Source organism: Garra rufa, chromosome 13 (genome assembly GCF_049309525.1).
Source record: "Garra rufa chromosome 13, GarRuf1.0, whole genome shotgun sequence".
Classification (NCBI taxonomy): domain Eukaryota; kingdom Metazoa; phylum Chordata; class Actinopteri; order Cypriniformes; family Cyprinidae; genus Garra; species Garra rufa.
In genome coordinates this window covers 31,502,376-31,529,526 of record NC_133373.1, presented here as the reverse complement: position 1 = coordinate 31,529,526, position 27,151 = coordinate 31,502,376, and the positions used below count along the sequence as shown (strand labels likewise).

At 36.0% G+C, this 27,151-nt stretch overlaps 1 protein-coding gene across 5 annotated transcripts in view; it reads right to left on the bottom strand.

Moving 5' to 3' along the window:
- Nucleotides 1-3,279: 3,279 nt before the first annotated feature.
- The window catches only part of fam49a (family with sequence similarity 49 member A), a 34,959-nt gene continuing 11,087 nt past the window's right edge, over nt 3,280-27,151 (bottom strand). Inside the window, exons 2-13 of one of the 5 annotated variants that reach the window (XM_073816734.1) lie at nt 15,630-15,683; nt 9,913-9,993; nt 9,406-9,485; nt 7,647-7,768; nt 7,422-7,527; nt 7,187-7,323; nt 6,987-7,064; nt 6,778-6,894; nt 6,340-6,419; nt 4,224-4,350; nt 4,052-4,122; nt 3,280-3,953 (exon numbers count right to left, since the gene is read on the bottom strand). In XM_073816734.1, the coding sequence (XP_073672835.1) occupies nt 3,890-3,953; nt 4,052-4,122; nt 4,224-4,350; nt 6,340-6,419; nt 6,778-6,894; nt 6,987-7,064; nt 7,187-7,323; nt 7,422-7,527; nt 7,647-7,768; nt 9,406-9,478 (975 nt within the window). In that variant the 5' untranslated portion in view covers nt 9,479-9,485; nt 9,913-9,993; nt 15,630-15,683 and the 3' untranslated portion in view covers nt 3,280-3,889. Of the gene's footprint in view, nt 3,954-4,051; nt 4,123-4,223; nt 4,351-6,339; nt 6,420-6,777; nt 6,895-6,986; nt 7,065-7,186; nt 7,324-7,421; nt 7,528-7,646; nt 7,769-9,405; nt 9,486-9,912; nt 9,994-15,629; nt 15,684-17,405; nt 17,544-27,151 lie in introns of those variants that run through there. The other 4 variants (XM_073816737.1, XM_073816735.1, XM_073816736.1 and 1 more) reach the window with 4 other exon arrangements.

The window sequence follows — 27,151 nt, the reverse complement described above, 5'->3', positions numbered from 1 at the left end:
TTCTAAGAATTCTACGGCCTGTCGTCAATTATTCCTTACATATTCCTGCTGAAAAAACAAACAAACAAAAAACAAAAAAAAAACAATAGGTGCTGTCATAAAATTTATAATGGGTTTACAGGTTATAATGCAACTTGTATTGGTTTTAATGGAAACTGTAATGGACCCTGTGGGTTTCTACTGGTAATTGGTCACCTTCCATTGATGTCATGGTAAAACTACAAAATCCTAATGGGATATGTCCCAAACACACTACAGAAAACCATTTTTAATGGTGTAAATGGTTAAAAGTTGATAGTTTGTAATTTTGTATGTAGTGAAAACCATTAGAATTTCTGTGATGAGTTCTATTGGGGGGGGGGGGGTTTCATCAGGGATGTGGAATGTTAAAGCAACTGTGTGGTTTTGTGCATTTTGCGAATTTTGGAGCCCCCTACAGTTGGTGAGTGGAATTTACAGTCATAAATATAATCGCAGTAGTCGTGAAGGACGAATTTGCTGCTTGCTTGAAGTAATCCGCCTTTCTCACAGAATTTCGTAGCAGAATTTAGTGTTTGAGGGGGAGTGTTGAAAAGAAACAGAACTGACTCACCTTATTAGAAGTCAAATGTAACATCAGAATGATTTTTAAACTGACTTAAAGGTTAAAAACTTAAATACAGTTTCTTTAAAATCTGCAAATAGTGTTTTCACATGGTGTCATTATTGGCCATTTCAGCGGCACTGAACGTAAACAATCCCACTGAACCAAACTAAATTATATTTAGCTGATTATTGCTGCTGAAAATGGCCAATTGTTGTCATGTTTTGGGCTGTACTAATTGGTCGGACCAGGAAAAAACATTTGGAGTACTATAGACTGACAAAAGATGTAAGAAATCAAGAAGAAGAGTGCAAAAAACTGTCAGAGGAACAAATGTGTCATTTGTGGTTGGCCAAACTGAACCAGGATTTCCAGGGCAAGAATCTTGACCACATTTGTGTTTGTTCTTATCATTTCCAGTCAGGTAGGTGAAATATTGGGCTAATATCTTTTAATACTGCTGTACACCTCTTTACCACCTATTCTTCAGTTTGTCAAAATATTGCGCCCTTTCATGCTTACTAAGTCCTTCTCTATATGATTGAGCAGTTTCCACACGTTTTTTACATGGTTTAGACAGCATAAATTAGCAGAAAAACATATTCAGTAGTACATTAACCACGCAATCCATGCTGTTGTTTACATCCGAGCATTGCCAATATGGCCACGCATCCGGGTAACTGACCATACCCTCTAACTGACCAAATGGTGTAGACCTTAAAAATGCAGCAATTTAAAGGCATAGTACACCCCAAAATTAAAAATCTGTCATCTTTTTCCTCACTCTCATGTCATTCAAAATCTGTATGACTTGCCTTTATTTTGCAGAACACAAAAAAAGATATTTTAAAGAATGTAACCACATATTTTCAGTGTCTATTGACTTCCATTGTATGGACAAAACATATAATGTAACTTTTTGTTTTTACACATTTTTCAAACATTACACAAAATATCTTTACATAAAATTACAGACTTTACATCTCGCAATACTTTTTTTGTATCTGCCACGTAATAAAAAAAAAAAATTATTACTTCATACTTCAAATTTTTTTCTCCCAATTGCATATTTATATAAACTCTATGAGAAATAAAGTCAGAATTGTGAGAAAAAAGCCTAAACTGTGCCTTTACAAACATTTTGTCCAACAAACAAATCAGACAGGAGAGTAAATTTAACTTAAGTGGACTTAAACTAAAAAAACAACAACTGTGTATTATCGTCTGTGGTTAAAATAAAATACATTCAGATGTTCATGTTAATTTCTTACAATACAGTGTTCTGTCACTATATTAAAGAGCCACCAAAATAGTATTTATTGTTTAAAAAAAAAATTTGAAAGCAGAGACCTTATTTCATACCAAAAGCAGTCTTGTCTGTCGGCACATTATCAGCTTCCTCTTTGCTCCGGGATGTATTTTTCACTTTGTCAGAACATGTGTAGTGTGTGAGCTGCATTGTTTGTCAGACTTAGCAACAGTAACTAAGGAGGGTGGGTTTTAGCTAAGGGTTAATTGTTTATTTTTTAATTATTTCATAATTCTATTTTTTCCCCCAAATTGCAAACTTAATTCTGACTTTTATTTTTCTTCAGCCATTTGGAGAAAAAAAAGTTTGTAACTCACTATTCTGTATCTTTTCCATATAGCAATCCTAAATGATGACAACTTTTACTTGTTTTTTAGATGTGCTATCCCTTTAAGAGACAATGTGCTCTCGAGGCCTGCATTACGGTCATCTCTGCTAGAGCACAGTGCCAATAATTACATTCTGCCCTGCTGATTGATTGGAACACAAAAGCAAATTGTATTTCCATCAATAACTGTAAAATTCTTTAAGCCTTCGACCTGGTCCATATATAAGCGTTGCTCGCCTATTTTTTTTTTTTTTTTTTTTTTTTTGAGGCACTAATATATACCACTGACATTTGGTGGGGCTCATTTCACTTTAATTTTATTCACATCTCGAGGCTCGTAATCAGGGTAAGATTTTACACGTCGCAATAAATATTCAATAAACACATACCACTGGACACGCATTACACACTCGCTCGCATTAAACCGTCCTCATGACAGGATTGTTAACGCCTCTTCAGCACATCCCGCACTGTATTTGAGAGACGGTTATAAAACTGATTACTTCTAATGGTTCCGGAGATGGAGGAAAGGTTTTCAGACCTGATCTAAAGACCAGAGTGAGAGACCACTAAGAAAGATGGGTTTCTCTAATCGCATTTGCTATAGAGCTGCATAGAGGAGGGCCTGTTTTCACGGCTCTCAGTTCACCCTCTAGTCTAGTGGATCTGAGTTGTTAGGAAAACACATTAGCACTTTAACTGGCTAGTCATCAAATGCATGGACCTGCATTCAAAGCTTGCATTTATGAGTTTCATAAGAAGTACGTGAATCATGCTGATAGTATGTAGGCTGAATCTTGTGTACTGGGATGTGTCACGATTTTTATGTAACAGAAAAAAAATCTAATTAAATACTACATACTACATGTGATCTTCTGTAATCTATATTTAAGTGATAATTATTAAAAGTTAATATAAAAAAATTATGCTTACCGGCTGGGCTAGAGTGATGCTTTCAGCTTTAAAGTGAGAGAAGTGAAACACTGCCATCTGGTGTTTGCAGTTCAAATTAGTGACAAAAATTCTAGCTCGGAGAACATTAAAAATAGAAATCAAAAATATAATCAAAATGTCAATTTTATTTCAGATTTTAAAGCTGTATTGATGAGTATCGAATGTGTTAGAAACAAAGAGCCACAAAGACATGAACACACATCACATAATAACAAAAATAAAAGCTGATTTTCCACCTTCAGCCAAACCACAGATTTGGGGGAAAAAATAGAAAAAGAAAAAAATAATGGTTACATCACATTATGGTATTTTTATAAACTGTCTTTTCTTATCATTACAAAATACAAAAGCACAACCATCTCAACACGCTTTACTCATCCAATATTGACTACACTTTAGCCAATAGGATTTCAATGCAACTCACAACCAATGCATCAGCCCCTTTGGTTAACATGATCATGGTTATTCGTCTGAAAGCAAAACTGCTGATTTATGTTTCATGAATTTTCATAAGGCTGCTTGGTTTTTATTCATTTGTGCTTCTGTGGACAGTATAGGCAATTTGCTTAGAATAAAGGTCTGCTTTCTTTACATTGCAGTAACTTGGAGGGAATGATTATGTAAATACACCCAAGTATTAACATCAAGTCCTTAAATAAATGTAAACATATACATCTTTTGAGGTCAGGATATTGACCCGCTTCACTTAAAACCGTTACTGGAGCATTGTTCTGATATTTTTTGGAGTGGACTCATCATTCAGGTGTTTTGTGGTGAACCTTTGGAGGAAAACAAAAAGATTATATGATTTACGAAACTCATTCCACAAGCGATAGTATCTTTTTTTTTTTTTTTAAGAACAGGAAGGGAAACTTACTTGAGGGCATTAAGGAGACCTTCAACATTATCTGCGGGCTGATCTTTTAAGACTTTAATGCATCCTTTCATCTAGAGAAAGTGTGCACATCAGATTATGGAGGGAAAAAGAAATTTGAAACTCATTCTAAAAAAAGTTTTGGTCGATTGAGGAAGTGAGAATGTAGCCTTACATCAATTTTTGAGGATTTGTTGAAGGCACCGTTTGGATGCACATGGTCGTAGAGGATAATAACACCCACCATCACCCTCATACAAAACAGAAGTGTGTCTTCACTGTTGAATCGACTTGTGTATTCTCTGTTAGCAGAAGAAAAAGATTGAGCATAATGCCACAATGATACACTTCAATACAGGCGATCCATGACTATTAAACAATTAGTGTACAAATGTCTCCAGTGAGTCAAAGCTATTCTGAAATTTTGGTTAGTTTAGCCCGCATGAGGAAGACCCATGTCCCATAGGAAACCGTTATTACGCAAAGACTCGCACGAGTGGTTTCCTTCAGTGGACAGACTGATGTTATCAGCAAGTTATTACTGTACACAAAAAGCCAAAATAGCAATGTCTAGCCGTTAAAATATTGGAGCATTTTTAAATCAAACAACAGCATTTTAGAATAGATTTCCCATGATTGGTTTTAAGGCATTTGTTAAGACCAATAAATTGATATGTTAATGAAAGCAGCGATTTAAAGGAAAACCTGGGTATTAAGACTTCTATGTCTATGTATTTTTTTTTTTTTAAAAACATGAATTTGTGTTTTACGTTTTTTCCCCACATTGTTTTATACATATTTTGGACTATGGGGTGCGCTCAGTGAGCTACTGGCGCTACCTGTTGCTATTTTTACTGCACTATACTGATACGATGACCACATTGTGTGGATTTTGGTTGTAATTTTCAGTAGAAGAACAACAAGAAGCGATGTAAGTCTTCACTACTTTCCTAGCGATAAGAAGAGGAGAAAAGAATGAGAAGATTACTGTAGATTAATAAAAATTCCTAAAGACCAGCGTCTTTGTTCTCATCACTTCAGCCCTGATGCATTTGAGGCCTTTAATAGAACACAAATACTGAAAAAGCTTACAAACGACAGAGACAAGAAATACTAGATGCCATCCTGGTAATGCTGACGCTTGACATGACGCTGCAGCCACTGAAGGAGTTTCTCAGCATGATTTTTCTCGATATCCAGGGGCATTTAGACTCCTTGTGAGGAAAATTTGTGAGTGCAGCATTTGGCTTCAGTCTATGTTTATTTCCATTGCCACCTGTAAGCTCTTTCAGTAGCTGTGGTCATTGTATCAGTATTTTATTTTTCGAGTTGTGTTGTGGTAAAAATAGCTAGCAGCTCACCCATCTAGTGCAGCCATTTCACATCATTGAATAAAGGCGCACCCATAGTCCAAAATATGTATAAAACTATGTGGATTGTTTAAATAACGTAAATCTTTTTATGGGTTTTCTACTACATATAGCCATTGAAGTCGATGACGTGAAATGGCTGCACTTGGTGAGTTACTGGCGCTACCTGTTGCTATTTTTACCGCTAAACAACTCAGAAAATAAAATACTAATACGATGAACACAGCTACTGAAAGAGCTTACAGGTTGTGATGGCTATAAGCGTAGTCTTAGACCAAATGCCGTACTACTGACTTCTCCCCACAAGGAGTCTAAAAGCCAATGGATATCGTGTGAAATCCGTGCTGAGAAACTCCTTCAGTGGCTGCGGCGTCATGTCAAGCGTCAGCATTTTTACATCCTGCCAGGATGGCATTTAGCGTTTCTTGTCTCTGCCATTTGTAAGCTCTTTCAATAGCTGTGGCCTACTAAAAGCCTCAAAGGCATCAGGACTAAAGTGGAGAGAACAAAGACGCAGGTCTTTAGTAAGTTTTACTCATCCACGGGCATCTTCCTATTCTTTTCTCTTCTTCTTATTGCTAAGAAAGCAGTGAAGACTTACGTCGCTTCTTTTGTTGCCCTTTGACTAAAAATGACAACCAAAAGTTTCATTTCAGCATTTTCTGTTTTTCAGAGTTTCTGTTGTTGTTCAAATAGCAACAGGTAGCACCGGAAGCTCACCAAGTGCAACCATTTCACATCAAAAATAATGGTGTAGCCAACAGTCCAAAATATGTATAAAACGTGGATAAATTACAAAAAAAAAAAAAAAACGCAAATCTTTTCACTGTCATTGGTCATTAACATTATATTAAGCCATACAGATCTTAATACCTGGGGTTCCCTTTAAAAAAACAATGAGGAAATAGACTGAGTACTTACGGTGTCTCCAGCATGACCTTGCATACACTTGCCATAGTGCTCAGGCAGTCTGTGGTGTTCTCAAGAGGTAATGTCTTATTCTACGGAGAAAGAATTAAAGGAATAATTCAGCCGATAATACAATGTATGTAGAGTAAATTGAGTATTATACACTAGCATTCAAAAGTTTGGGATAGGTACGATTTTGTTAATGTTTTGGAAAGAAGACTCTTATGCTCACCAAGGCTGCATTTATTTGTTCTAAAACACAGTAAAACAGTAATACTGTGAAATATTACTATAATTTAAGATAACTGTTTTCTAATTTCTAGTCTTTTGATAATCAATTTATTGTATCTGTGCTGAATAAAAGTATTACATTTTTTTTTTTACAAAATTAAACTTTTGAACAGTAGTGTTCTACAGTATTTGTGACTGTAGAAACAAAACAAACAGTACCTCTGTCACAAAGCTTGTCGTTGCTGTGCTCAGGGTCTTCAGCATTGGTGTGGCTTCAGCATAGAACAGAGACATTCTATTTGCCATTTCATTATTGACCTCATTTTCAATATCAAGCTTGATATAGGGAAAAAAACATACACAAATGAATATAAAAACGAACACAGCAGTGTTGTACAATATTTGTTTATCTTGTGTCTTCTGCTTACATTCATGTTGTTTAATCTGTTTCGACTGATTGTTCTTCTGTAGTAGCTGAAGTCATTCTGGATAGCTGGAATCCTCATCTGAATAAATAAATAAATAACTTAAGGAATTTACCAGAACAGTGGCAATCAATGCAATTCCTTTTATTTTATAAATGCCCCTAATATGAAAACTGTTGCATAACAGTTGAAGCAGCTGGCACCTTAAGTTCATCAAAGCGGAGAGTAAAATGCAAGATTTCAGCGAACTGTTTAGCAAGGGCCTGCTCCCTCTCCAGGTGCTGAGTGGGAGTGAACGGCGGACACGTCAGAGACTCCAAAAGGCTCTGCAGTGCTTGCTCTACATGGAAGAGGGGAAAAAACAGATTTAATCATTAAGTTTTTACCGATCAAGGAGAAAGATGTGGATATAAGTATTATTACATATGAATAGTGTACCCAGTTTCAATGAAAAAGCATAGAACTTCTTTAGCCGGATGACAAGGGGACACACAGAGTTCCACGCCCTCTCCTGAAGGAGCATGTCATTAGGATTCTGTATTGCCTAAAATGACAAACAAGTAACATGATTTATATAATAGATTTATAATATAATCTACAAAATACCATTAAAAACAACTGACTGACACACAAACCCAAAGCAGAACTATTAATCAAACGTACATCTCGTATTTCCTGGCCCGCCCCTTTGTAGGCTTGCAGGCCGGACAGGATGCTCTCTGACTCCTGGAGAACAGCATTCACCTGGTTCCACACCTCTCTCTCACAGTCTGTTGGCTGTGCGTCTGACACAAATAAACCATTATTACGCACTGCCAAGCACTAATTACATGCAATGCATTTCACAGCATTAGATACAATATCAAACCAAGTGTCATCTGCAAACCAAGAAAAACTGAGCTGTAGAGCTCAGATCTAAATTCCATCTAATTTGTAACCCTGGACCACAAAACCAGTCAAGGGTAAATTTTTTGAAATTGAGATTTATACATCATCTGAAAGCTGAATAAATAAGCTTTCCATTGATGTATGGTTTGTTAGGACATTTGGCCAAGATACAACTAATTAAAAATTTGAGGGTGCAAAAAAATAAAAATAAAAATAGAAAATATTGAGAAAAATCGCCTTTAAAGTTGTCCAAATGAAGTTCTTAGAAATGCATATTACTAATCAAAAATTAGGTTTTGATTTATTTATGGTAGAAATTTACAAAATATCTTAATGGAACATGATCTATACTTAATATCCTAATGATTGTTGACATAAAAAAAAAAATCAATAGTTTTGACCCATGTAATGTATTTTTGGCTTTTGCTGTTTTTTACAAATATAACCATCCAGCTTAAGACTGGTTTTGTGGTCCAGGGTCACATTTTTAGTAGTGACGTAAAATGCAAGTGTGAAGTCATTTTATTTGGTTATTCTCCAGTTTACCGCCCAACCACCAAAAAAACTGACAACCAGAAATTGTTTTCAAGTTTAAAACCACATGAACTTCTGGTCAAATGTTTTGCTTCAAAAGTCTGTTAATGTTACTTTTCTTTCAAATAAATGCCACTTGATTTGATATTTTGTTATCTAATGTAACATACTGACATTCAAACATTAAATTGAAGCTTAAGCGCCCAAATATTTTTAAGAGCAATGTATAATCACAACCAACAAACAAACAAATAAGGTGATATTTTGATATGAAAAACTCATTTACTTCTTTACACCAGAGGTTCCCCAATATTTCAACATTTCATAGAGACGCTCATTTCAAAAGAAAAGGTTAATTGGTTGTGAGTTATGGCTGAAATGCAAAATGGAAATGTTGAACATTTTGGGTAAAGCTCTCTTTAAAGTTTTAGACAGAAAAACAAAATCCAATGTTTAGTGTAATATAACTGGTTTTGAGTATAAGGTCACACAGGATTTCACAGTTTACTAGATAAGTATATAGAGGTAAAGGACTGAAAGAGCTGAGATTTCAGAATGAGACAAACAGAGGTTAGAAAGATATCAGAACAAGCAGAAGCTGCAAAGAGTAAGCAGATAATTTCCAGAGAAAGCATCATGCTACATAGACATACATAGCCATATTAGATATGTGGTTAGTAACAAATACTGAATGGTAAGTCATGCACATTTGCCAACAACAAATCAGATTTTCAGTCTTTTTTCTCAAGAAAATATTTAAATATCTTTGTATTTGCAATTCAAGTTCTTAGAATTAAAGATTACATGTAAAATAGATCAAACTTGCCCGATCAAACTCATTTGCACAAAGCATTTGCACATGCAAAAGCATTGTGAAGCTCTGTTTTGCTGTGGCGTTGTGATGAGTACATTTGCAAGGACAATTCTGACAATGGTACTTGCAAAATGTTAGTAGCTGGAAAAAGTGACAGACACCAGGCCAGGCAAAAGCTCTGCTCACTTTCAAAGTCAAGGAAAAAGTTTGGCCCCTGATCAAGCTCTGTGCAAGTGAGCACTTTTAACAGATTCCCCATTTGGTTTCTGAAACAAGAGAGAGAGAATAAAAAAGGCAGAAAGACAGAGAAAAGAGAAAGGTGTTGAACATCAAAAGACAATAAAAATCACAGGATGCAGGTGATTCTGCAGTCTCATGCTCCTACACACAGAATTCCCTCAACTTCTTATGGTGAAAATGGAAATCATTTAAAATTGAATCTGAATTGTTTTTATTTCCTTTTACTGTAAGAAATCAGCACTTTTTTTCTAATTAATTCGCAGGATACGCTTTAGACGAAGCGTCAGCTTTGGACAGCAGCAAACAAACTTTCACCACAAGAAAGCAAAGAGGGAAAGCTGTCTTACAAGAGCTTTGAGACTGTCAGTCCAGCTCCTCCTGCCACTGCTGGGGAAAAAACAGCTGGTTACAGAGTCTCGCCAACCCTAGACTCCACCTCTTCTCAAAACTTACTTTCAAAGTCCAGGAAAAAATGTGGATAGTTCTCTATTTCCCTTGTAAGGACTTTTAGAAGATTACCCATTCCAGCGAAACCTAATCAAGATATAATGATAAAAAACAATTGAATGAACCTAAAATCACTAATAAACAGTGACTTCATTAAGAGTATAGTAAAAATCGTGAGAACTGCAATTAGAACAGTAATATACTACTTGTTTACCAATAACTGCTGTGAAAATGTTTCTCAAGAATCTAAGCAATCTAAACTGGCACGTAACTAACAGATAAAAAGTATATGCTGGTACTACTTTGAAAACAGGAAAAAACAGCGCACAAGAGACGCCGTTTTCATTTGTAGGTCACTTTTACTTTTCCCCTTCTCATATGTGCTTAAGACACTGTTTTCTCACAGCCAGAGGATAAGAAAGTTGAAATGCCCTGATATGCTCTTATTACAAATGAGGTTATAACAGCTGTTTTAAAACAATACACTATTGTTACTGAATAACTGAGCTGCTTTATCTTTATTCTACCAACCAGCTAAGCTAAATATCTCATTTCAAGTTATAACTGCACTCTATCGAAGTAATGTATAGCAGGATTTGATTTTGTATTGAATTGTTGGATCATTGGGAGCATTTACATGCACAGATTATTATTTTTAATAGGCCAAACAATGCCTTTTTGGATGTAAAGTCATAAAAAGCTTAACTCTGGTGTGATTGCTCTGTTAGAGCGGTTCATTTGAGTAAGTGTGAACACTGCCATCCGAACCCTGGTACGCACAGTTTAGTTTTGTTTAGAAGTATTTGTTCAGCTCGTTTAGAAGTATTTGGTCTGTGCTGCATTCATGTTTCATTTGAACCGCCCCAGAATTTGTTTAGAAGCGGACAAGACCCATCTTTTTTAGTGGACTCAGTAAGCTTCTAAACTAATTCTGGTGTGGTTCAAATTAAATATGAACGCAATACAGACCAAATACAGGATGTAATGATAAGATGCGATGCGTCATGATTTGACAACACGGATTGACGTGTATGCAAAACAAAATAAGCAGAGGGCAAAAGTGGAGAAAGGAAGACGTAAAGTGCCTTTTCTGAGCTCTTAGTCCAGCAGACGACATTAGGTGTATTCGACTTAGAGCCGCGCTGAGCAGACCGATCCATGAATGAGTACTTTGATTAGTTTTTAATTAGCTTTAAAGTTGAATACCCCTTTAGTTTGGGGCGTTCGGTAAGTTCTGTCACAAAATATACGTCATTCAACCTGACCAATCAGGTTGTGAACGCATCACTACGCCTTTAAGTTTGGTATCTTTAGGTTTGCCATCAAAAATGCCGAACTACAAGTGTGAATGCACCCTTAGAAACTTGAAATAGTCTGTGCAAATTTCCCCTAACATTTTGGAATACTTTGAGATTTTTAATGCTGTATTTAGCAGTATGCTTTTAATTGCATACAGTGATGGCCAAAATTCACTAGATAAAATGGTTTTAAGTCAGTTATTTCTATCTTTTGCTGTAGTGTGTCAGTAGGAAATATCAGTTTACATTTTCGAACATTCATTTTGCCATTAATTGTAATAATCCAGTGAGATGTTTGTTTGCACAAGGAGTCTGACAACAGCCAGTGCTCCACACAGAGATCTGATCTCATCATCATCCAGTCTGTCTGGAATGAAATGAAGAAATAGAACAAACTGAGACAAACTAAATCCAGAAGAACCGTGGCAACGTCTCCAAGATGCTTCAAGAAACCTACCTGCAAAGCTTCAATACTGTTAAAAGTTTTAAGCACTTGTGTAAAAATTCTGTAAAAAAGGATGTGGTCAAAAATAATGTCATAAATAGATTTTCTTTATCAATTAACTTCTATTAACTAAATTAAATTAAAAAACATTTGATGTGACCATTCTTTGCGTTTAAAGCAGCTTTTGTCGTAGGTGCACTTGCGCATAGTTTTTCAGGTAGCTTAGCAGGTACTTGTAGGTCGTTTCCACATTTCTTCTAGATTTAGTCTGTCTCACACATACAGCAAAGACAGAAATAACTGATTTAAACCAAATTTTTTAGCTGGTGAAAATACTAGTGTTCTAATAAGTTTTGGCCACCACTGTAACAAATGGAATACTCTGAGCAGGGCTCTGAACCGGTTCAAGGAACGAAAACGAAAACCGAAAACAATTGACATTGAACAGGAACAAAAACAAAAACGAAAACAAAATCAATTTTAATCGTTCTGAACAGAAACGGAAACAGAAATTCCAAATTAACCGGTTAATAACGGTATTTTTATCGTTCTCTTTATTATATCAATTTGGCAGACCAAAAACATGAATTCAAATTGTGTGCGCAAATGCGACGGTGACGCATACACCGTAAAATGCCCGCGAAGCAGACATAAGCAGAGCCCTTTCTGATGCGACGAGCTTAAGGTTACCAAGCACCTGGCTGTTTCATGTGCAAAGGTATGTTTAGGTTTAAGTTATTGTAGCCTAATTAAAACTTGTAGTTAAAATTATGCATTACGTTTTCTTTTGCTTTTATGCATTAAATGTAAAAGCATAACTATCTGGAGTTTGAGTTTTGTTTGAGTGAAAATAGCCTATAATTGGCTATATTAGGTAAGGAATATGCCGTAGCCAGCTATGAGGTCACCGAGGTCTGGACCTCGGTCATTTTTGTATATTCAAAAATAAAATGCCAAGCTCTCTGAATGATTATTTAGCCGTTTAAACCACCTCATATCACATGAGTGTTTGCAATTCATGTTGATGCGAGAAGGTAGCGCAGTGAACGGGGCTTGAGAGCGCGTTGAGTGAGAGCGCGTGTGTAGCCTCCGTTTGTTGCCAGATCCACCTATTATACGTGTATTTTGACTCATTTTTCCAATTTATTGTGACACTTTGGGACGTTTATAAAGTGGAAAGTTGAACGTTAGTGTTACTGATATATTAATCTTATTTACAAAACACAAGATTTGAACTTATTTCGGATATCTTTTTCTTTATTTTTGTAATTGCTTGTTTTTCGTAGCAATATCCGGCAACATTGTACATTCATAAAAAAAATCTTTTAGACAATCTGTAATTTAATTGCTGACAGGAAGATAACACAATCGGTAAGACAAACGCAGCGATCATCGTTAATATCTGAAAGAAATGTATAACACTATCAAAAACAATAGCATAATACAAATCTGTTTGTTACAGAATGAAATAGGCTACTATGACAAATAACGTTACCGTTACTGGCCAGCAGGAAGACGTCTCATGCTCTTTAGTCAACGTTAAGTCATCAAAAAAACATTAATTAAAGCGGTGTTTCTCAACCTTACTTCGGACCTCAATTTTCAAACCCTAGTTACGGCCTTCAGGTGAACTCGTTTACTTTCGGTTTTAAAGACAAGAAGTTCAGATGACACGAACACGGAATTTGGTTGAATCATTTGTAAACATAATGCCAAACATGTTATTAAAAGGCACACACTATCTATCTATCTATCTATCTATCTATCTATCTATCTATCTATCTATCTATCTATCTATCTATCGCGCCGTGTAATAAAATAACGTTATTAACCGGTATTTTTTCTAGAAAACCGTTCTCGGAACGTATTGTTTAATGAGGAACGCAAGAACAGAAACGTTATAATATCGATTCTGCTCGGAGTGAACCGAATGGATTTTTTTTTCGTTTTTAAGCCCTGACTCTGAGTATAATACATGTAATCTAATCACCACCAGGAAAAAAAAAGATTTTTAATTATGTCTTGCAAATGTGGTTTACTTGCATTGCCGGGTTATTGATTTGCATGTAAACCAGTAAAACAGGTTATTTCTATTAACTGATTTTTGGTAATTAACAGCATATATACTGTAAATGTGCACATGTAAATTAAAAAAGGGATTTTCTTTTATTTTGTTAAATAATCATCTGCAAGGATATATCATTTATAATAAACACTGCATATTCCACACAAAAATTATCAAATTTTGATTTGACTGTGACTAAAATACATGCAGTGGATGTGACTCTTCACTGCTCCAGCAGAGGGAGCAAGCGCACACTATAATAATATCTGACATTAGTTTCTAACAGCAGATGTACAGAAGTGGTGGCAATCTTGGCACTTTTATCAATCTCAGCTAGAATATATACATTTAATTGATGGTTGAGTGTGTAGCATATTTAGTAAGTCCCAAAAAAAAAAACTAAATGAAAACAGCAACCTTAAGGTTACATCCACAAATTAGTTTGATCCTCCAGATGCTCTTATGTGCAAGAGGATGTGAAGACAATACGTTTCTGCTGTATGTGGTTAACCGCCACTAACGAGTGCAGGCGATTCAAATGAACTTCCTGTCAAACATAAAGTGCTCCAACCATCGGAACAACCGCGCTTGCAGAAGCATGAGAAACTGTCACTCTGGTGGCTGTGAAACAAAGCGGGCACAGAGCGTTCTGCCCATTTCTAAGCCGTGTCTGTGTGAGCGTGCATGTGTGTGTCCTTCACTATGAACTCTATTCATTACACAGAGTGAATCATCACAGCCCGACATGCACAAATCCAGCACTGCCCACATATTACATATAAAAAACCCATTACCAATGCATTTGAAAACACATGCGCGCACACAGGCCTTGACCTGCATTGGTAATGAGGTGAACTTATGGTGTAAAAATGCTGGAGGGGCCTTGGCAGTGTTTTTGTGCAGTGTGATGAAAACCTTGTTCCTTGACCAACCTTTCACAAGTGCTCTTACATGATTTTGAGAGCTAGGATGAAAAAAGTGAAGTGTGATGAGGGGCGCAAGTAGATGTTTTAAACTGGAGTAACCAGGAAAGTTGGTGAGGGAGTGTCACAAACCAACTTCCTGTTTAAAGAAGCTAGAGTAAGACCAAACAGACTAATTTTAATAAATGGTTTAATGATAGTAGTACTAACTGCATGTGCTTTATGGTTTTAAAATGTAAACTTTAAGTTTGTTTTTAAGAGATAGTTCACACAAACCAACATTGAAGCCAATTGATATCCATTGTATGGACAAAACAACACAATAAATCATTGATTCATTTTTCAGAGGAATTAATACAGGTTTGGAATGAGTAAAAGTTCAGCCCTATACCCTGGATGGATGTACACTACCATTAAGACCCCCATGGCTTCTGAAATGAGATAAAATCAAAAGCTTCTGCGCTTCGCAATTAAGCCATGTATGCTGCAATTAAAGGCCATGCGAGCCAAACAATAATCCACTTTATCCGTGGCTGAAAAGACCTCTGTTAGCCTCAGCCTGCTGAGCAGCTCATAAACAGAGCAGTAAATGAACTTTTGCATCTCGGCTGGGCTTGAACAGAGATTGTTCTTGCTCAGGTCTTGTATACAGCCGCAATATTTACAGCTTCACAAATTACTGGTTTATTTACTTCCTAATGGGGTTCCCACAGTGACCGTGTTTGTGTTTATCAAATCCTCATGTTACGAGAGGCACCGGCCTACACTACAACACTTCCTGCTTTGTGGAGGCTAAACACCACAGCTCTCATTCAGTTTATTGTAATAACGTCTGGCTGTTTCTAAGCTTGTTTGCTTACACAGTTACATACTGTGGCAAGGGGAGCAGAATTAATTGATCCTATGCTGACAGAGCAAACAAGCCTAATCGAAGTGAGTGATGTAACTGTAAATCTGATATTGCCATAATCAACAGGATGTCTCAGCGTTACCTTTTCTGGAGGAGAACGTATGCTTCCTTTTAGATCATCCACTTCTTCTTTATTCTGGAAAACACAGAACACAGTCGCAAATTAGTCCAGCTGGGTTAAATAAGAAATATTAAACCAATAGAATGGCATAAAATGTAAACATCGATTCAAAATGCAAACTGTGTGTTACATTGCAAGTGAGCTGTGCCAAAAATCTAAAAAAAGAAAATAATTTGTAAAAAAAAAAAAAAAAAATAGGATTCGAGCACTTTAAGGCATTTAAGCACATGGAGAAAAAAAAACATTACATATTTATCAAGCTTGTAACGACCTAAATCAATGATAAAAAAGCACCTTTGGCAAATCCAAGTTTTTTTTAACGTTTATGTCTCTCTAAAACTCTAAAACGCATGCCTGTTTTAAAAAACCTGTCGCATGTGTTTACCAGGTTGTCAAGTTTTGAGTTTGTTTAGACTTTATAGGCTTTTAGATATATTTGGACCTAGGACTAGTTTGCAGAAGTGGGTTTTTTACATATTGTCAATCATTTAACAAACAATTAGATTGACAGCAGTGGTTCTAGAGGCAAAAATCATGCAATATACAATCATTTACATCATTTACATTGAAAAATGTGATATCTTTTTTTTTTTGATAATTATTGATATTCACTCTATGGAGAATCTTCCCACACTGGTTGGGTTCTGATCGGGTAAAAAACCTAAGACTAGTTTGCAAAAGTAGGTTTTTCAAAACAAAAACAAAAAAAATTGTTAAGGATTCCAACAACATAAGGCTTAGGAGTTACAAGTGATTTTCGTACTTTTGATCGCTGTAGTGTCCCCATCAGGCTGACTGGGACAAGCCTTAATGACGTTGTAGAAGGTGTGAGTACTACCATCCCTCCAAGTTTCAAGTCTCTATGATTTACGGTTTGGTCTGACCAATCAGTTGTACATGGAGATCCTTGGCATTCTAACAATTACAACAGGGTTTCAGTGCTACACGCTTAAATCCCTAAAAAGCATGACTGCATCAGTTTTTGTCATGGAAACAAGTAATTTCAACGAAAATTGCAATGTGAGCTACATACCTTCAAAAAAGGTTTTGAATTATATTTTGTTTTTCTTTATGCCACTACTTTACCCCTTACATACACGATAATTACACACATGTAAACAATGACATAGATATAAGTCATTTCAATGCATTGCATCATGGATAGCTCGCTATCAGATTTAAAATGCACTTCACAGCTGTTTCATGTTAACTGGGGTATTAAATATCTAGAGACATTCCAGCCAAATGCAACTAATGGCAACCCAAAAACACTCTAGAGGGCAGGAACCAGCAGAGACACTTGCACTAAAAAGGCTCACATGCACATGACAGCAATACATACCATTTCCACAGAACTTTTCTGCATAGTACAGCCTTCGTTAATAAAATAAAAATACGTCTTTTAACATATCATAGATGAAGTAGAAGTGCTTACGTCTTCAACCAAACGGAAAAGGAAAACATTCAAACAACAAAGCCTAGGCATTCATGCAAAGAATGATCATGACGAAAGCAAAAAACTTGTCACACAAGTTGTGAAACACCCTTGAGCTGCCAAATTAACTATACATTTGTCAAGGAAAAAGGAAGCTGCCTTCATGATAAAGTCATCCACAAAGCAGCTCTCTATAGAGCTGCCCTGACAAAAGACGGCCTGATATCAACACGTGTTGACCTTTTTTCCCCTCAGAGGCTTGAAATGAGCTTTCCCCCTTTTCAGCACACACTGATACTCACGGTCACCCTCCCACCAGACGGCGTTCCGGTTAAAAGCTCGTTCCTCGATTTCCTTCTGAAGATTAAGATCACTGATCCCAATTAATACGTCGGCCTCTTCTGCCCTCACGCATCTCAACGGTGCTAATAAAGCCAGACCTTCTAACAGACAGAGAGAGAGAGAGATAAAGAACTGCCTCCCTCTGGCTCAACTCCCATCTGTCAGTGTGCATAGTGCTCACACTCCCCTCCCCCCCTCAAACCTGAGGACAGGGCATGAACAGACCCCACAGGGACTCTGCCATGGAGTCACACGCCCTTATATGGGCATACGGCTGCTCAACGCGTGAGCCGGATGAGTGGTCTTCCCTTCCCTCCTCCGTCTCTGCACCTTTCCCTCACTAAACAAGTCATCACTGTACGCCTGTCTTCTCCACGCTCTGCAAAACCAGTGGAATTTCTGAATGAAAAACAGCATGATAGATAAATTCTACAGTGTTTTTGAATCAGCTGCAGATTTTGCACAGTATCTTTGTGGGATCTTCTTTAGCATGCCACGATCTGGGCCAAAGCAGCATGAGGATATTTTATCTGTGGTATTTCCCTCTCAGCAGGTCCAGGTATTGGAATCAGGAAAAGAGAATTCCCAGAGAATAAACATGTTTTTCAGAACTCGCAGTGGAATTTTCCAGTGACCCCAATAACACAAGCTGCTCTATGCTGAATAGCAGTTATCATTTGAGATTAAACTGAAAGGATGAAGCAGGCAGAGTGCCGGCTCTCAGATTATCTGCGTTTAAATGCAATATTTCCGCTCCGCTAATGAAATATGAGAATCTATGCAACATGCAAAAATACAAAGACTGCAGAAACTGTAGTAACAAATACTGATTTTTTTCCAAAAAGATGGGCTGCCACAAACATGCATGCATACATCTGCCAGGATGATAAACTCAGGGGGTTATTGCACAGCGAAGCAGATTTGAGTAACAGCTTTCCTCTAAGGCAACGGCAGTATGGATGATGAACACGACGTCCTGACCTAGAATCAAGGAGGGAGCCAAGTCTGCAGAGAAGTCGCGTCATTTTTGGCTGAGCCTAGCATGGAAGGTTTTAGGATGATCAAAACTAGATCACATTTTTGGATAAGTACATCATAAATGACATCACATGCCGGGCATTAGTTTTTAGAAAGTAGAAAGAAGTTGAAATCTCTATGAAATCAAAACTGTGGTTTATGGTTTTTCATCCACGTCTATTAGCTCTGAGGTTATTCATGTAGTACTATAATCTCATTCAGCAGATATACACATCTAAAATATTCAAAATGTGATGATTCCCTTAGAACCAAAGTAGCAAATCATGTTTATTTCACTGTTACTGTTAACTAAAACAAAAGAATAAAACAAAAGAATAATGGTGAATGATGAAATGGTGCATGTTGCGTTCCCAGATGTATATATAAATAAACATTCGATAATATTTATTCACGAGTTCACGCTTACATATAATTAGCCGGAGAATAGAAATGCATGTTTGGCGTGCTGTCCGGTGAAGGGCTCCGAGCTCGGGGATGGCCCGAACCCAGAGTACCCCCCAATAGTGAGAACTCGGAGTGGGAGATGGGGTGGTGGAGGGTTACTGATAAACCGTCAAGTGAATGGAGGTGAGTCAGCTGTATTTAAACCTATGGCGCTGATTGACTTGAGTGGGCTCCTCTTGTTTACGCTGTATCTGACGCGCTTCTCCCGAACTTTGTTAATGAAACATCATGAAATATATATTAAATGAAACTTCAACAATGTAAAATGAATATTAGCAAATTAACTAAAATTTTAAATGAAAAGGCTTGAAGCCATGTAGCAATAGATGGGAAAAACCACACAACAAAATAGCTAAAGCTAAAATTAAAATAACTAAAAATACACAAATGATTTTTCCAAAAGCTTCAACATATTAATAAATACCATATTAGTATGCAAATTAGGGCTGTCACTTATGATTATTTTGGTATTTGAGTAATCATTCGATAATTCTGACAATTAATCGATTAATCGAATAATTTTAACAAATCTTTTGTGGCAATAAAAGTAGACCTAAGTGAAAAACAGACATTAAAATTACTTAATATTAATACAAATAAGGCAATAATAATTAGTTCAAATAAAGTATTAAAAGCAAGTAATCATATTGTTTTATAATAAACAAAACATACATAATGCATTACAAACAAAAGAACTAATGTAGATTTTGCAAATAACAAATTACTGCAGAGGGTGTCAACGGGCTGATGATTGTTTTTACGCTATACTGAGTGATCTAAACCTTCTTTTAATATTGGCTAAACAATATTTAATTCAAATATCCACTTAATCTTTAATATTGGGCCATTTCTTTATGACAGAAATGCTACAGCCACTGCAATTTCTTGAATATATCATCAAAATGTGTAAACTCAGAGTGAGGGTTTGAGCTTTTATTTTGAAATCATGATGAACAGTTAGCATGTTTAGAAAGATACTGATGTATTCTCCTGTGTTTGCATATGTTTCTAAATTATTTATTTTGCAAAAAAAGGTGCATGTTGCATTCCCAGATGAACTTTATAATAAACCCAAACTCACAGCAATATGCAGAGATGGAGTTTGAAATGCTTCACACTTGTAAATGATAACAGTTTGTGTGGAGCAGAATTTACTGTGAACAGAGCGGTATGTAACCTACACACATGTAAATAATTAAAGCACATACAATAAACCTGCATCGCATATATTTATTTAATTTAAAGGAACTATGTAAGAAATTTATTTCAGTTAATCATAAAATGGCCCTGGATGTGTCACTAGACATTCAGAAATCATGTTCATTTCAAATACTTATATGTGACCCTGGACCACAAAACCAGTCATAAGGTTAAATTTGACAAAACTGAGATTTATACATCATATGAAAGCTCAATAAATAAGCTTTCTATTGATGTATGGTTTGCTATGATAGGACAATATTTGGCTGAGATACATCTATTTGAAATCAGAAATCTGAGGATGCAAAAAAATCAAAAAGACTGAGAAAATCACCTTTAAAGTTGTCCAAATTAGGTTCTTAACAATGCATATTACAAATCAAAAATTACATTTTGAAATGTTTACAGTAGGAATTTTACAAAAAATCTTCATGGAACATGAACTTTACTTAATTTCTTAATGATTTTTGGCATAAAAGAAAAATCAAATATTTTGACCCATGCAATGTATTTTTGGCTATTGCTACAAATATACCCCAGCGACTTAAGACTGGTTTTGTGGTCCAGGGTCACATATCACTGTCAACAATGGTCCGGGCCAGGATATTGTCATTTAAAAGTGAGAGTTGCAGCCCACGACTGATGTTATTGTTGTCATTTTGTGTTTTGGTCTGAGGCGCCACCCTCCAGCTATTTACCAATCACGAAGTCAGTAGAGTTTCGTCCTCCGGGTTGCCAGCTCAGCTGCATCTACGAACGTATCGGATAACACATGTATAACGTTACGAAACCTAAAAGCTTCGTTATGAATCCGAAATACGTCGTGACAAAGTCCGAAATAACACAAGGATTTGTTTAGGAGATGCCTTTGAAAGATGCTAGGGCTGTGCAATATGGACAAAATAATCATATTGCGATTTTTTGAACGAATATTGCGATTGCGATTTTATTTGCGATTTTTTTTTTTTTGCTTTTTCAAACAAGCTACATACATACATTCTAAATGTATTCAGTGCACAAGAAGTGCATAACAAAACATTTCACAATGAAATAACATAGTATTAAGTTTAATAAACAAAACTGTAGTAAAATTGTCTTTAAAACAGACAACATAAAATAAATTAGCCATGTTACTTTTTTTCCTGGTACTTTAGCCTACTTTGTGTAATAACGAAAACATTCATTTCAGTGTAAAAATAAGTCCAAAACTCTCTATTTTAACATTTTGAGGGCTCTACAATCTTTTTTTTTTTTTTTAATTCTTGTGTGTTTTAATATATCTGATAATCAAAAAGCATAAACATTTATTTATTTTTAATCCAATGAAAAATAAACCCTTTTAATTTTTGGCAAACAAACAGAGGTTTACTGTTACAATCAATACATGGAAGAAAAATTATATTCAGTTTAAAACGTTTAAATAATAAATAAGTGGTTAATCTTGTTGTAATATTTTTTTTTTTTTATCATATATTGTTCTATGTAAATTATTTAAACAGGAATATATTTACTGTACAAAAGTAATACAAGACTAATATTGTTCTGTTTCATGTTAAACCATACTTTTATTTTGACAGGTTGCCGTGAAGTTTCTGTGTGTACGCTGTACAGTATAATATGATGCTAGTTTTCTCAAATGGAACGGTAAAAGTGAAACTCGCAGCAGCTTTGGAGATTGAGTTTATTTGTTCATGTGAGATGCAAATGCCAAAAATTAGCGGGAGCTTCACGAGTGCTTCAGTATGCGTGTAGTAGAAAAATAAAATGCGTCTCCACCATTCATACATACAGAGGCAAACGGAACATGCAGGATTCATATTAAAACGGTCTTTTTGCATTTAAGTTTTCACAGACACTAGTCAATATCGCGATTTGAATTAAGTGACAGACCAACTTTTGATTTATTAATCCAAAAATCGAAGAATTCCGTGGCATTCCGATTTTTTTGCGATTGCGATTAATTGCACAGCCCTAAATCCTACATACGGTTCCTTTAATTCTATAGTTTGTGAATTTACAATAGCATTATGCTTTATTATGATTTTTAAATGGGTTTAATATATAATGCAGCCTTGGAAAATGGTCTAAAAATGCATTTCAAGGATTCTCATTCGTGGAAAGGGCCACTTCGGGTATTTGCTGGTTACTTGACACCGGCAAATTGCAGTTTTAAAATCGAATACTCTAATTAAATCAAGGAAGTGTGATAGCCCTAATACAAATAATACTAAAACACTGGTTCATCCCACACACTTTCAAAAGATTTTTTAAATCCTAGTTCAGTTCTTGCCATATTTGTGTCACAAATAGAAGTGTTCATAAACAAACTATCAAGTACTCAGAGGAGCTGAGCCCATTTTTTAAAAGCATTAGACTCTGACCAGCTGCTAACCTCCAGGACAAAACTGTCTGACTGCGAGAGGCAGATGGGCTCTTCAAACGACCCAGGCCAAATGACCGACAGCATGAAATATTCAAGCAAAGAACTCCCAGTTCCCATTCTCACTTGGCTGGCACAAATCACAGTCTAACTACAAGTATATGAGTGTAATTAGTTTAATAGTGTCACCGCAATCATATCAGTGCAAGAACATAACATGACATCTGTTGACAAACTGTGGCTGCTGACTAAAAGATGGATTGCGTGATCATTCTACTTTGCTTTAGCAGCACAGTGAAAAGCAATTGTGGTGAAACAGATGGTGTCTTTCCCTAAAACAATGTCCACATCGTGAAATTGTAGCACCTCTAGGCAATGACAGACCTTTGAGATGATGACATCACCATTGGTCTAAAAGATCTGCTTGTAATCATGAGGCAAGATTTACTTTTTTAAAGATTTAAGATGGATGGAACAAAGCAAATGTTAACCACCTCAGAATTATCATCATGCAGTACTATATTAAAGCAGGAAAAGGTGTCTTTTGGGTATCAATTTCAGATATCCATTCTGCACATCAATAGAGCCATGACAAAGTGTTTTAACCCAGACATAAAGGCAACACATCAGCCATTCAAGAAGCTCTTAAAAGCCACTCCCCACAGTTCATCCAGAGGTTAAGATGCATGAAGAGTCAGCGAAGTGTAAAACTTCAATACCACCATGAAAAACAAATGGCGATGAACAAAAAAAGCAGAAGAAAACTTAGAAATACCATGGCGTCAGTACAGCAAGTGCAAATATTAACTAAGTTTAATTCTTTTTGTACATATAACAGGTCTTGAACTAATAACATGCTAATGAAAAAATGTAGAAATGAGCAGCAGGAGACTTTTATTTATTTAGTTTTTTTACACACTGTAAGCACAGTAGCAAAAATAGATGATATGGCTAATCTTACAAGAATGTGATTTTAATGATGGGTTGGTTCAGTGGGATTTGAAGTATGACTGAGGGGGTTCCTGTAATCCTGTTTCTTTTAAAAGCACCGTAATCTCACAAGCAGCTCACATAAAACAAACTCGAAATGATCACAAAAACCACCCACCCTTACACAGATTCAAAGAGCTGTATTCGAGTTAGTTTACTATGGTGTCACAGAAAAATTCACAAATAGATATTTTTAAGAGCTTATTAATGGCTCTTTGTTATCTCATTTTGTTATTCTAACCCACTAATTTTTCTGGACGTTAACAGTTTTTTAACACTTAATGTAAGCACTTAATAATTTAGTTTTTACTGAAAAAGTAAAATTACTAGATACACAAAACTTTGCGCCGTGATATAATTCTATCATACTAACAACCCCTAATTACCACTACAATGCTAATTCTTTCAACAAACCAAAATGTTGATGCAAGGTTTAGTGGTTTGGTGTTACACTGTGTACACACCAACATTCATTCCACAGGCCATAAATCACACTTTCTATTTGTACAGTTTTTTTGTGGTAATCAAAACAAGCTGCTTCGCTTTGTTTTATTAGTTGAAACAGCTAACAAACAGCAACAAGATGTTGATTTATGATAAAGTTGGTACATTAAGACATAAAACTGATCCGGAGTCTAAATATTGTGTTACTTACTGAAAGCAATGTGTCAGCTACACATACACATACACATACACCAGTGTAATGCTACAGAATACCAGGTAAAAATAAAGAGTGTTTCCTCTGCTAAACCATCCATGGCATGGAGAAATGTAGCAAAGTGACCTTACTGCACAATGTGTGGGAGTTCACATGCTTTTGATGCTCAGTGCGGTCTTTGACAAACACACAGTGTTGAAAACACAGTGATAGGACACCACACAAAAAGTCTAGCCTAACCAATAACAGTGTAGTAAAAACAGCTATTTCCTGTCTGTCTCCACAACAAGTCCATTAGCTGCAAGTAGCTAATTTCTAGTGGTTTCTGTCCATTTTGCTGCTGCTGAGACAGCACTGATAATGGAGAAATATCACAGTACTTTAATTCATGTTAAATAAAATTAACATGACTTTATAGAATAAAAATAGATAAGTAAGCAGAGAAATCTAGACAAGTATCTTACCTGACACTGTTAAAATGGCCATTCTTAGCAGTTTCCGCAACTTGGTTCTCATTAATTTAATTTTTTCGTATTTTTTGGTAGCTCAGGCCAAAAATCACATGAGGAGATCCGTTGGCATAATACAATATCAGCAATCACAGACATTCACATTCAGCCAGCATTAGTCAAATTAGGTTTGCCAAAAAATCTAGGGATGTAACGATATTATTAATATTGTGATATCGCTATAGCAAAATTGTCTCGATATTATCATGATGATATGAAACGATAGGTTTTCTAGGCAAAGGGTGTAGTTTTTAAAATATATTAGAACTTCTTATTCTAACATAAAAGGTCTTAAAAGTTGTATTTTGGGCCATTATGCTTTTTACACAGTATCTGTCAAACGAACATACAATATGGCTTAATCCCTTCATCAAGTCTACTCGTTTCAATGCGAAGTGTGTACTTCATTCAGCTCGTGATTCTGTGTTTTCCGTGCCTCAGAACGGCTCAGTTCAAAATGAATGAATGCAGCGAACTCGTTTATTGCATGTGCTGAGAGTTTACCATACGTTTGGGAATGCAACGGCCACCAGTTAAGCTTTATTTTCACGACAGATGATTTTTAGCATTTTACTGAGACATGTTTTTGTAAGCCTGTTTTCAACTGAAGCTTGAGTATCCATCAAAATAAAAGCTTAAAAGTAAAAAAAAATAAAGTAAAAAAAAATATCTTTCAAGTGTAGAAAATAATAAAGAAACATTGCAATTTCCTTAACTAGTTATGAACATGGGTTAAAGCTCTTATTTTGTTTCTCAAAGTGCATACACTGCCCTCCGAAAGTTTGCAAACAACCTTGGCAAAGTGTGGTTTTGGACGATATCAGCATAAATCCATCTTTTTTTTTTTGGTGCAAACTTCCAAGCTGTGCCAATCCTATTTGGAGAGGATACAGTCAGCTGGCATCATGTCTGTCATGGAATGGCCTCCCCAATTACCCGACCTCAACCCAACAGAGCTACTATGGGAGGAACTGGACCATAATGTCCGTAAGAAGTGTCCAACCAGTGTGAATCATCTTTGGGCAATCCTTCAGGAGGCTTGGAGTAATATATCAAGTCAACGTTTGAATAAACCGACAGCACGGATGCCCAGATTATGCAGAGATGTAATAGCTGCTAATGGTGGATATTTAGATGAATCGAAAATGTACGTTTTTTCTATGTATATGTACTAAATAGGGGTGTAACGATATGCCTAGGTCACGATACGGTACGTATCCCAATATTGGGTTCATGATACGATACGTATATATATATATATATATATATATATATATATATATATATATATATATATAAAATATTAATTTTATTACTTCAATTAATTACCACTATTTTGATAATACATTTGCATTAAATCATAGGGCCCCTATAATATAAAAATTCTAATAAATTACTAAACTGTTGATAAATTCAACTGATTAGAATAGCTTTTTGATTATTATAATTTAATTAAACCATTAAAACAGAACCCAGAAAAATGTAAAAAGAAAACAAAGAATTTTTGTGAAAAAAGTTTTTATAGGGTTTTATGTTTCTCATTGTCATGGATGCGGTGTCTTTAACTTTGCCAGCCAGCCATGTCTATTTTAGATAATTATGCTACACCCTCATACAGAACTCATACTTGTCAGAACACCTACACTTCCAGACTCCTAAATTAAACAGCATATAACTTCACAGTATGTTACCAAATTGCATCATATTTTTAAATAATGCTGCTTTTTGACAGACAAATTTACTCTGTAACTGTATTAGAACCTGTGTTCTCCAATCTTTCCAACCACACAGGGTGATCTAAAGCACAATAAAATATTTAATACCAGCCTAGTGCAGAAAGGTCAGTGAGCCACGCTTAAACCTGCTTCTTGAATGAACAAACACCATCAGATGTGATATTCTGCATCAACTGACTAAAAGGCCTATCATAATAAAAGGCTTTGATTTCGTCAACCAAGAGACTTGTAAAGAGCATAAAAGGCTAAAAGGCACAAGGGTTGCTCCACCCTATATAACACAACAGAGACACCACAGGGCGAGACCTCATGGTTTCATCCATTTTTAAAGACCTCTCTGTTTTGACTGTGGAGGACAGCAAACCTAAAATTGGGTTAGGAGAACTGTGCCTCCCTCGGGCTGCAGGAAATGTGACTGAGGCTTGAAGGAAGCTGGATTATTTTTGCCCCTACATGGGCATTGGTGGGCGGGCAAGGTGGCAAGAGGCAGGGCGACGTAAACACTGCCACAATAGCTGCCTTGCTTCCTCTGCTGTAACACTGTGCTCAATAGGGTCATGAGGGGTGGAGCAATACTTCCAAAACAACGCATCCCATTCAAACACCACATATGAACTGCAGGTCCTAACAGTATGAATGTTTATAGTGTCTGAAGAAATTTAGATCATTCAGATAATGGCTTCTCTTCACTTAAGTAGGAAAAACTTCATCTAGTCAACGTTCTTGGCATTTTGGAATATCAGGCACAGGA